This window comes from Eptatretus burgeri, chromosome 8, assembly GCF_056783735.1.
Source record: "Eptatretus burgeri isolate ZD-2024b chromosome 8, Ebu_testis_v1, whole genome shotgun sequence".
In the NCBI taxonomy this organism is placed as follows: Eukaryota; Metazoa; Chordata; class Myxini; order Myxiniformes; family Myxinidae; genus Eptatretus; species Eptatretus burgeri.
The window spans coordinates 95,351,315-95,363,931 of record NC_140968.1 but is presented as its reverse complement, the minus strand read 5'-3'; the positions used below and the strand labels follow the sequence as shown (position 1 = coordinate 95,363,931).

The following is a 12,617-nucleotide window of genomic DNA, read 5'->3' as shown; positions in this document are numbered from 1 at the left end:
AAATAAATAATTGGAGGTGGTGTGTGGATCGTGGAATCGTTTACGGCAAATAAATAAATAATTGGAGGTGGCGTCTTGGTCGTGGAATTGTTTTCGGGAAACAAATAAATAATTGAAGGTGGTGTATGGGTCATGGAATCGTTTTTGGTAAATAAATAAATAATTGGAGGCGGAGTGTGGATCGTGGAATCGTTTTCGGTAAATAAATAAATAATTGGAGGCGGAGTGTGGATCGTGGAATTGTTTTCGGTAAATAAATAAATAATTGGAGGCAGAGTGTGGATCGTGGAATCGTTTTCGGTAAATAAATAAATAATTGAAGGTGGTGTGTGGGTCATGGAATTGTTTTCGGTAAATAAATAAATAATTGAAGGTGGTGTGTGGGTCGTGGAATCGTTTTCGGTTAATAAATAAATAATTGGAGGTGGTTTGTGGGTCATGGAATCGTTTTCGGTAAATAAATAAATAATTGTAGGCGGAGTCTGGATTGTGGAATCGTTTTCGGTAAATAAATAAATAAATAAATAATTGAAGGCGGAGTGTGGATCGTGGAATCGTTTTCGGTAAATAAATAAATAATTGAAGGCGGAGTGTAGATCGTGGAATTGTTTTCGGTAAATCAATAAATAATTGAAGGTGGTGTGGGTCGTGGAATCGTTTTCGGTAAATAAATAAATAATTCAAGGTGGTGTGTGGGTCGTGGAATCGTTTTCGGTAAATAAATAAATAATTGGAGGTGGTGTGTGGGTCGTGGAATCGTTTTCGGTAAATAAATAATTGGAGGCGGAGTGTGGGTCGTGCATTCGTTTTCGGTTTCGTCAATAAATAATTGGAGGTGGTGTGTGGATCGTGGAATCATTTACGGCAAATAAATAAATAATTGAAGGTGGTGTGTGGGTCGTGGAATCGTTTTCGGTAAATAAATATATAATTGGAGGTGGTGTGTGGATCGTGGAATCGTTTACGGCAAATAAATAAATAATTGGAGGCGGAGTGTTGGTCGTGGAATCGTTTTCGGAAAATAAATAAATAATTGGAGGTGGTGTGTGGATCGTGGAATCGTTTACGGCAAATAAATAAATAATTGGAGGTGGAGTGTTGGTCGTGGAATTGTTTTCGGTAAATAAAAAATTGAAGGTGGTGTGTGGGTCGTGGAATCGTTTTCAGTAAATAAATTAACATATTAGAAATCCACAAAGACAGAAATGCCGGTGATTCCATTTATTTTGGATCCTTTTCACTTTGGTCAATAACGTTTGGATCGAGGAGAGATCGAAGGTAGAACGACGGTGTAGTTCCTTACAAACACTGTCTACACACCTTAAATGATGGTAAATGGACACCCGATTTTTGAAGGACTACCATTTGAAAAATAAAACCTCAATCAAGAATTGGCTCAAGTAAAATTTTCTAAATATCTCTAAGTGTTTAATTCCGAAGTCTCGTTTCTCTGCATTTAAAACTGAAGGACAAGTATTGAAAATACTGTACGCGGTTTTTCGGCTGCTGCACCAGCAACGGGTGGTTGCTCGGCAATGAAATTCAAACGCGCACATTCCCAGTCTATATTTCACCTTTTGGCAAAGTTTCATCGAAATTGGTTTGCTGATTCGTGCTGTGGAGCCTTGCGTTGCAGACACGCACGCACGCACGCACGCACGCACGCACGCACGCACGCACGCACGCACGCACGCACGCACGCACGCACGCACGCACGCACGCACACACACACACACACACACACACACACACACGAAAAACCCGACAATAAGGGATATCTCATATATAGCGAATCAAACAAGCTGGTAGGCGACGAGGGATTCGCTTGGATCGAAGCGCTGGATACGATGCTTTTCATTCTGACCGATCCACCGACGAAGATTTATTGCCAAGACGTATTGGTTCACATACAATTGTTTCTCTGCCTGGCAAGATTTTTCTTCTTGCGTATTTTGCCAACTGGCACTCCTCATAAATCGGTAAATAGACACCCTATTTTTGAAGGACTACCATTTGAAAAATAATCAGTTTGCTGGTTTGTGCTGTGGAGCCTCGCATTGCAGACACACACACACACACACACACACACACACACACACACACACACACACACACACACACACACACACACACACACACACAAACACACACACACACACACACACAACCCGATAAACTTCTCTCAATGCTCTTGTTTGACCACACCTCCTGAGCCACACAATATATTTCGATAAGCCACTCCCACTTTCCATAAGCCACTCCCACTTTCCATAAGCCACTCCCACTTTCCTACGCCACTCCAACTTTTCATAAACCACGTCCACTTTCCCTAAGCTCCGCCCACTTTCCGAAGCCCCTCATAAAAAATGACGGTAAATTGACACCCGATTTTTGAAGGACTACCATTTGAAAAATAAAACCTCAATCAAAAATCGGCTCAAGTAAAATTTTCTAAATATCTCGAAGTGTTTAATTCTGAAGTCTCGTTTCTCTGCATTTAAAACTGAAGGACAAGTATTGAAAATACTGTACGCGGTTTTTCGGCCGCTGCACAGCAACGGGTGGTTGCTCGGCAACGAAATTCAAACGCCCACATTCCCAGCAGATATTGTACATGTTGGCAAAGTTTCATCGAAATCGGTTCGCTGGTTCGTGCTGTGGAGCCTCGCGTTGCAGATACACACACACACACGGAAAACCCAACAATAAGGGATATCTAGCATATATAGCGAATCCAACAGACCTAAATGCAACACCCTCTCCGGTGAGGGTCATTAGAATGAAAAATAAAACCTTCTTGGGATCCTCTTCCCTCTCTCTTCAACTTCTTGAAAATGAGAATAAGACTGTTCGACAAAATTAAGTGGACATGGGAGTAAGCATGTTGATACCTCCGTCACTTTGTTCCGTACAAAGTTAATATACAGACGTATTTAGATCTAGATCAGAAAATAAAATGATCAATATATTAATTTATTTTGAGGGTGAAAAGCATGAGTGCAGTGAATACACCAGAAAAGTTATTACTATTTTTTTTTGAGGGTGAAAAACATGGGTGTGGTTAATACACGGCCACGGTTTATACACCGGAAAATACAGTACACAAAATTTCCTTTTCCGACAGCACATCTACATTTTGTTGTATTTCCCTGTAAGTTTTTGCTCCGGTTGGTGTGGGCTCTATTTATTTTGATTATTATTATTATTTTTTTTCCTTCAATCCTTGCTCTCAGGTAAAGACTTCAGGTTACACACGATACATCTTGTTTGGACCACCACATGGTAATACCAGCCTTCTCGAGAGGTGCAGCAACATAAATGTAGAGTTCTGGTGGAGCAATGTGAACCACCTGTTTCAGGTTCCACCTGCTGATGCTAACGCAACTTTGGTGAGTTGAGTTTGTATTGTTATTTCAATCCAGTCTTTTATTTGAGTCGATGAGGAGAGGGAGGTTGTTGGGAATGGGTGACAAAATATTTGTGTTTGGCCCTTCGTTCCACTCTCCAAATCATTCATCTTCTAAAGTCAAGTTAGCTTGGAGTGGAGTGAGAGAAGGTAAGATGAGCATGGCTCGCAATGAAAGGTTAAAAACGAAGTCCGTTTTTCTCATTTTACAAAATCACCTTTTGTGCATTTCAGCGTGTTATTTTGATGGCGGAGACGACACATTGTTTTCAGACTGGCTGTAACGTTATTTCAATGTCGTGCTTTCCCTTCAGAATATCAGGGTTGAACCTGGAGATGTGCAGAGCCCAGTGTATACTGCATACAAAGAGCTCGATTTCCTTGCAGTGAGTTTTTGAAATTATTAATTTGTATTTAAACTACATTTAACATAACAAAATGGCTTTTCTTTCTGCAGTTATGTTTTAAATAGGACTGTGTAGTACTTTTAATTACCTTCGCATTCTGCGAAAGGTTATGTTTTGGTCGGCGTGTATTTATTTATTTATTTGTAATCTTGTGATTTGTATAACTCAAAAAGTGTTAAACCGAATTGCATGAAATTTGGTGGGATGATTGGTTATTAGCCAGGAAGCATTCGATTAGATTTTGGGATCGTTCGGGTCAAAGGTCAAGGTCAAGGTCACGAAAAGGTCAAAATCGTCTTTTTACGATAACACGGTCAATTTTTATTCAATTTGCATGCAACTAACGCCAAAATGTTCAGAATTCAATGCCTCATCTTGTGATATGCAATATGACACAATGACGCCCATACTCTTGTTACCGGTTCGGGGTCAAAGGTCAGGGGGGTCATGACCTTGAAAAATATGCGGTTTTTGTCATAACGCGGTCAATTCTTGTCCGCTTTACATGAACCCAGCACCAAAATGTTCAGAATTTAATGCCCAATCTTGTGACACAATGACGTCATAACACATGTCACCGGTTGGGGTAAAATGTTGGGGGGGGGGGGTCACGCCCTTGAAAAATATGCGGTTTTTGGCATAACTCAGTTAATTCTTATTCGATTTGCATGAAACCAGCATCAAACGAGATTACCTTCTCTTGTTGAAACGTTGTATTCACCGAGCTTGCGAGTGAAGACTCGCCAAAACGACGTGAGTTGATTGTTGTTTAGTCCGTAGCCCCCGAAAGTCGGGGGGGGGGTCATGACATTATAGATATGTGGTTTGTGTCATAAGACCATTCATATGAAACCAGTTCCCCACACTCATACCAAGAACAAAAAAAGTAGTGGTGGCGAAGGTATGCGCTCTCTGAGTGCCCGTTCTAGTTCTTTTTATTTTAAACACACTTTGAATTTTGCATTGCTCAATAATGTATAAATGATGTTGGCAGGGACTTAACTTTAAAATATGTTTATTTAGTCATTCATACCCTCATTAAATCATGACTTCTATCTTGATTTATTTTTCTGCTTTGGTTAAATTTACAAGCATCAAACCTATATATTTATAAAATATTTTGGAGAATAACCTCATCAAGAAGCTTTGTCCACCCCCACCTTTTGGTATTTAGGGGGATGTTGTGATAATTTTCATCACTCTTGAGAAAGGTTAGCGGATGCATGTGGCTTGTCACTAAATTGAAAGGTTGAGTCATTGTTCAGTTATCGGTTGGAGAATTTACCATGGATTCCTTTGATGATACTCTCAACCGCAAGTGTTTACTAATATAGTATACATTTATTTATTTATTTTATGCTTCTTTTGACGAAGTCGTCAGAGGCATTATGTTTCGAGTTGTCCGTGTGTCCATCCATCCGTGCTAATTTTCTGTTTTCTCTGCAACCGCTTATCCGATTGACACAAAATTTTCATTAAAGGTGTGAATCCTCATTTAGAATGTTTTAATGATAATTATTATGTCATCGGTCATGTGATGTGGCAGCCATGTTGGAAAAAATGAAAAACTTTGGATGTCTATCTTCGAAATCGATCCATGAAAATAATTTTAAACTTGGCACATGTGAAGTACTCCCCATGGGAAATAAGTTTTTTTTTTTTTTGATGATTTCATAATTGCGTACGTCGAACGCTTTATCCGATCAGTGTGAAAAATTTTGAGCGTCATCTCGAGCTAAATTGTATGGAGCTAAATTGTATGTATGGAAATTTAGCTAAATTGTATGGAGCTAAATTTCAAGCCCCGTTGAGCCACTGAATTAATACACCAGGGGGTTGACTCAGCCTGTCATCCTTCTGAGGTCGGCGAAATGAGTACCAGTAATACTGGGCCGGTGTATACCCCGGTTAAAAAATAGGTGTACCATATCCCTGTGTCGTAAGAGGCGACCAGGGTTGCGTCAGGAAGGGCATCCGGCGTAAAACATGTGCCAAATCACGATGCGGATCATACGGATGATCCGCTGTGGCGACCCCTAACGGGAGCAGCCGAAAGAAGAAGAAGAAGATCTCGAGCTAAATTGTATGGCAAAAAAATATGATGACATCATCAGTCATGTGGTTCGGCAGCCTTTCTAATTTTTTTCAAACATAAAACCCTTCAAAAATCTTTTTCTCCGAAACAGTTGAACAGATCGAGGCGAAACTTTAAAGATATGATCACCCATCCATGAGGAACAAAACATTATCTACCTATGATGTCATAGGTCACATAGTTTGGCATCTGATTTGTTTTTTTTATCAAGAATAAACCTTTAAAAACCTTCTTCTCCAGAACGGCTTGACAGATCGAGGGGAAACTTCATACCCATGTTCCCCAAGCCTTGGGATACCATAATGTTCAGGAATAATTAATAGGTCATGTGGTCTGGCAGCCATATTGGATTGAACAAAAATCTTTCAAAAATTATTTCTCCTGAACCTCTTCATCAATCGACATGAAACTTCACAATTATAATCTAGTAGTCATGGGGAATATATGTTTTAAATTTCAACCTGAACGGATACATGGTCTGGCAGCCAGAATTATTTTATGCTTTGAATCTGTTCAGGATTTAAAGCAACTTGCTACAAGTACAGTATGTATAATGATGTAATAATGTGGGTGGAGGTATATCTGTCGACGTCACGACGTTGAAGAGTGCCGTTCTCGTTTTGCTTTATCGCCGGCACCCTGAACAAATTGTAAATTACTATCCGAATGTGCAGGGGCACGACATCACCAGCATTGTCACACTTCAGTGATTATGTAGCATGCTGAATTCTGAATTGAATCACAGTCAAACATGCATTAGCTTACAACTGTGCTTACTGTTCAACTGTCAAAATTGTGTCTTATAGGTGTTGTAGGCCTGTTGAACATTGACTCCCATAAAATTGTCTTATCCCAAACAAAAGCACGAATGATAGTTTATTATTTTATTGGTGGAGTCGGATAGGATGGGGACTGTGAGGGTTGCAATGCAAATGGTGACTTTCTTTCACATTACCTTGTTCCATTTTATTGTTTTTGTGATCAATACTTTTTTCATTTTTTAAGTTCACATAGAACATAGTTCAGGTGAGCTTATGGGATGGCATGTTGTCCGTCCGTCAGACTGTCCATCTCTCCATCTATCCGTAAACACTTGCAACTTCTTCTTTGAAACTGCTGATGGGATTGTGACCAAACGTGGCTAAAATGATATTTGGTCTGGTAGAACTCAAGTTTGTTTGTGGAATCCCCCCCCCCTCCACCTCTAACTAAGGTCATTGCAAGGTTTAAAGGTCCAAGAAACACTTGATTTTCGATCTAATTTGGCTACCATTTTGGATTACCGTATGGGAAAACCTTTAACAATATTCTTCTCTGAAATCGCTTAACTGATTGATGCAAAACTTTCAATTTATGATCGACTTCCCATGGGAAACATAGTTTGTTAAGAATGACATTATCAGTCATGTGGTATGGCAGGCATATTGGATCATAAGAAAACATTAAAAAAAATATCCTTCTCTGAAACCACTTAACTGATCGATGTGAAACTATACATGTGTATTCGACTACATCTAGGAAATATAATTCGATAACAATGATGTCATTCATTACGTGGTTTGGCAGCCATGTTGGATCAAAGGAAAAACTTTATAATTCATTTTCTCTGAAACCGCTTAACCAATCAATGTGAAACTTAAAAAAATATGATCGACGACTTATGGGAATATTTGATTAAAAGAAACTGATCCGAAACACAATATGGCCTCCAGTGAGGTCATAATACGAAAGTAGGCAATATCTCAAAAAATATGAATTGTAGACGTCTTGTCAAATAGGGCTAATTTTCACACAACAGAAAGTGACATCATCAGACCAAAAGGTGGCAATATCTCAAAAACTAAGGCTCATAGTCATATACAGCAGGAAGTTGCACTACTGAATCATGCTCATACTACCTGACCGAATGTGTATTTTAAATCCAGCTCTTATATTTTAACCCAGACCCATCCTTCACTCCACTTTTTGGCAACTAGCCAGGTGAGCTACGCGACCATTGGTCCTCTTTTTTTTTTCCTAATTGCGAAAGGGACAAGTATGGCTTGCCTGTATTTTTGTCCCCTCTCCAGGAATGATGGCAACTTTTACCTATGATGAAGGGTTATAGTTTAAACACCAATGATGCTCTGCTGTGCCACTTAGGGTCATGCTGTCAATGTCAAAAAGCATTTTTCACTTTTCATTATTCAGCATGGTTCTATAAATCGTTTCTCTTCTTTTTATTTTTATTTTTATTTTTTAGAGGATCATTTGTGGCCTCCAGACAGGGGAGATGGACTGGTGTTTGGGAGATGAAACTCAGACAGCTGCCAAGCTTGTGGAGACTTTTATCAATGGTATAGTAGTGTTGTGTTCAAAAACATACTTTTTTTTCCTGTAATCTCGGCTGCACCAGTCTGACTGAGAACTCCACTGAGCATCCTGATTGACCTCTAATTCCACTTTCATATTTATGATGCACATAAAATGTTTTGCACAATGGAAGGAAGGATATTTTAATGATAATTTTGCTATTGATAACTTTTAAGTCACAAAAAATTTATTGTGAAAACTCTAACAGCTGTCCCTTCTTTGTTACCCCGACTCATTTCTCGACATCTCATTATGACTAACAATCAATCATCCATGCAAGTCATTTCTCAAAAGGAATGAGATGTTTGTCCCTCACTGTGGTCTCTCCGTCAATGTTTGTCTTTCACTGTGGCAAACACATCTCTTTGAGTGCAAGTTCCAGTTGAAGCTGACTACCTTCTTGTCTTAACTGAGAGAAGATCGAGGCTTCAGAGGGAGTGTTATGGGATGAAAGAAAAAGTGTTTGAGCTCAGTATCTCATTTCCAATCTCTCAATGTGTTTGTATAAATATTCCTTGTAAGGGGTTGTCCTTATTTTCATTACTTTCTTTTCAGAACTCAAGAGCTGCCAGGATCCTCTGCAGGGCTGTGCAAAAAAAGAAAGTGAAATTGTAGAGGTGATTTGAACTTCTTCCTCTTTTTACCTCTGCCACTGAAAGTGTTATTACCTTCGCATTCTGCGAAAGGTTATGTTTTGGTCGGCGTGTATTTATTTATTTATTTATTTATTTATTTATTTGTAATCTTGTGATTCGTATAACTCAAAAAGTATTAAACCGAATTGCATGAAATTTGGTGGGATGATTGGTTATTAGCCAGGAAGCATTCGATTAGATTTTGGGATCGTTCGGGTCAAAGGTCAAGGTCAAGGTCACGAAAAGGTCAAAATCGTCTTTTTACGATAACACGGTCAATTTTTATTCAATTTGCATGCAACTAACGCCAAAATGTTCAGAATTCAACGCCTCATCTTGTGATATGCAATATGACACAATGACGCCCATACTCTTGTTACCGGTTTGGGGTCAAAGGTCAGGGGGGTCACGACCTTGAAAAATATGCGGTTTTTGTCATAACGCGGTCAATTCTTGTCCGCTTTACATGAACCCAGCACCAAAATGTTCAGAATTTAATGCCCAATCTTGTGACAAAATGACGTCATAACACATGTCACCGGTTGGGGTAAAATGTCGGGGGGGGGGGGTCACGCCCTTGAAAAATATGCGGTTTTCGGCATAACTCAGTCAATTCTTATTCGATTTGCATGAAACCAGCATCAAACGAGATTACCTTCTCTTGTTGAAACGTTGTATTCACCGAGCTTGCGAGTGAAGACTCGCCAAAACGACGTGAGTTGATTGTTGTTTAGTCCGTAGCCCCCGAAAGTCGGGGGGGGTCATGACATTATGGATATGTGGTTTGTGTCATAAGACCATTCATATGAAACCAGTTCCCACACTCATACCAAGAACAAAAAAAGTAGTGGTGGCGAAGGTATGCGCTCTATGAGTGCCCGTTCTAGTTTTTTCTTTTTCTGTGTATGTTTGTCTGTCTGTGAGTAGGATATCTCAAGAAGTTATACATGGATTCAGATGAAACTTGATGGACAGGTCGGGTGTGTGACAAGGACGAATTGATTAGATTTTGGTGAAGATCCACATCTGGATCCTAGAATTTTCTCAGTGATTCTTTACCATTGAGAAATAGGGCCATACATGATAGATAGCATGATATCTCAAAGTTGTGGACAAAGTCGGATGAAACTTGGTGAATAAATTGGGTAGGTGACAAGAACAATTAGCTTTTGTTTAAGATCCGGATGCAGATCTGACCTATCAAGGCGATGCAAAACATAAACTGTTCAGTCTGGTGGAGGTATGCACTTTACCGAATGCCGTTCCACTTTACAATTGGATGTATTGTTTATTGTTGTTTTGATGGTAAAAGTTTATTTGCAGGTCATTGGAGTTTGAATATGAGCTCTGCAATTGTCTGCCACATAACCATTGCTTGTATAACTTGCAATGAATGCTAATTGACCTTGGTTTCTATGGTTACCAATGTCTTTTTGCTTGTCTTTCTTCCCTTTTCTTGTGCTGATTTCTTCCCTTTTGCACATTATAACAACGGTATTTTTGCTTGAAAGTGTTAATCTTATGGAAACTTCTAATTTTCCATTCTGGTGTAGCAGATTTAATTTGAATCTTTACCTGATTGATGTATTGTCATCATGTGGCTTATTCTCTGATTTCATCCATTACTGAGATGTTGTATCTGATTTCATTGTCCTTTGACCTTTTAGTCACATAACCTTTCATTGAGCTGCACAGATGAGCAACAAATATGCACACAGCATGTGCCGGTTCTTATTTTGATGAATTTGTCAGCTGTTTTTCAGCGAAGATTTCATATTTAATTTGCTCATATAACTTTGATAAGCATATAAGACGTAGCTTGTTGGTTTTTATCGAATCGAGGTTGATCAAGTGCTCTGTATTGCAAGACTTCTTTTGTACTTTCACTCGTTGAAAAACTTAGAAAATATCCTTTAACCTGCTAACCATTTTTTAATTAAAAAAAAAACTTATTTACTACCTTGCTTGGGGCTGTGGTTCACAGACCCCAGCCATGGAACCTGAAGTGGTCATGCAGTCCAACGCCATCCCTGAGAGAGAAGATTTAGATTTCTGTGAACAGCTGTGGTTTAAGATGAAGTCTGGTAAGTGAGGCGAAGAGCAGATGTATCCATTTTTGTTTTTTGTTTCTTCATTTATTCTCTTCAATTCAAACAGACTTGGAAATAGGAAAAATCTTAAGAGGTGCGATCTTGCAAAGAAGATATTGGCAAGAAAAATAATACCAACAAGAAATTTAATTGTTGATCTTACAGCAAAATTTGTCTAAGAGAAAGTTCCTCCAAAGTTAACATTGATCTACAATGTTTTTTAAAATTTGGTTTTCAATCCCTAATACTTTAGTAATAAATTAACTTTGTACCAAACCCATTTGATGCCTGATACAGTGAAGCACAGAGCTGTGTGAATTTTTTTGGTGTAATTTTGATCTAGTTGGTCCCATGTAAAATTAACCTTCTCATCTACATTGTCCTATTTAATATGTGTTATCTGGTCATGTTTCCAAAGCTTTAACACCCGAATACTTATGTTGTGGAAAATGTGGCTTCAGGGGTTGGGCTTCTCCTCCGAGGATAATGCACATTAATTTTTATTTTTTATTTTTAAGAAACATTTTACAGCAGTTGTATCTTCAAAACTGTTTGAGATATCCTCACAAAATGTGCTCCGCAGCTTGGCTAGGATTTTCCTATCTTTAAGTTTCCTGGGATTTTCAATCCCCATCAGGCAAAATCCTTGAAAATCTAAATTGTGACAACTGACTTTTGACAGACAGCCAAACAAAGTGAACCAATTGCTTAACCCTGCCTTTCGCTTGCATGTGTGGGGTAAATGTATGAATGGAAAACACAGAAAAGGAATACTTTAACACTGAACATGTAGGATCTCCAATGCACTCATGTTCTAGATTACAATGTATATTCCTTAAGGTAGATTTGGTTGAACTTTATTGCAATTTTTTTTTACACAACCCACAATAAGGCTATACTAGCGATACCCGTGCACATGCACGGGATAGCAGTACAACATAACTGGTAGCAGACGACAGACCGTACACGGGGAATGACAAAAATACGCATTGTGCAAAATGCAAGTGGTACTATGGAATGCCAAGACTTCCCAAACATTGTCGGCATGTCCGCTAAGTGCCACAGCAATTTCAGAGGGATCGTGTGACGGCGAGCCGAGTTTTTAGTGTGCAAGCTTGGTATTATAATTGAGATGACTAAATGTCATCTCGAGGTTATACGATCCAATGCAGCTTTAAAGAAGACGCATTGGACTTATTTTGGGTAAAAAAGTAATTAACTTCAAAGCAGTCTCTGGGTCTTTCTGCTCCAGCCTGTACTCTGTCTGTGTCTGTCTGTCTGTCTCTCACAGTACAATTAGTTTTATGAAAGGAACCTGGTCTAAAAAGTAAGCATGATTGGGTAACAGTTATCCAGCTTCTGTGACGGTCGCTCTGTGGAGCCCTGTGTTATCACCATGTGTGGATGCTGCAGACTCGAGAGGGCTGAGCAACATTGTACCACGAGAAGGTTAATGTACTGTCTTTGTTATTCTCATGCCCTCCCTTCCAATCCAATCCAGCTGTGTTTTCATACACATCTATTAAGGATTGCCTCAACCTCGTGCTCCAAGCTCTGGCCAATCGAGAAATTCAACCCTGGGTGAGTTTTGTTTTTCTTGATTGATCACAAATTTTAAAGCATAAGTTGAAT

The 12,617-nt window shown here is 39.1% G+C and overlaps 1 protein-coding gene across 3 annotated transcripts in view; it reads left to right on the top strand.

Moving 5' to 3' along the window:
- The window catches only part of ZWILCH (zwilch kinetochore protein), a 66,538-nt gene that overhangs the window by 36,197 nt on the left and 17,724 nt on the right, over nucleotides 1–12,617 (top strand). For all 3 annotated transcript variants that reach the window (XM_085893076.1, XM_085893074.1, XM_085893075.1), the window contains exons 7-12: nucleotides 3,234–3,389; nucleotides 3,721–3,792; nucleotides 8,151–8,244; nucleotides 8,816–8,877; nucleotides 10,880–10,979; nucleotides 12,487–12,566. In XM_085893076.1, the coding sequence (XP_085749202.1) occupies nucleotides 3,234–3,389; nucleotides 3,721–3,792; nucleotides 8,151–8,244; nucleotides 8,816–8,877; nucleotides 10,880–10,979; nucleotides 12,487–12,566 (564 nt within the window). The remainder of the gene's footprint in view (nucleotides 1–3,233; nucleotides 3,390–3,720; nucleotides 3,793–8,150; nucleotides 8,245–8,815; nucleotides 8,878–10,879; nucleotides 10,980–12,486; nucleotides 12,567–12,617) is intronic.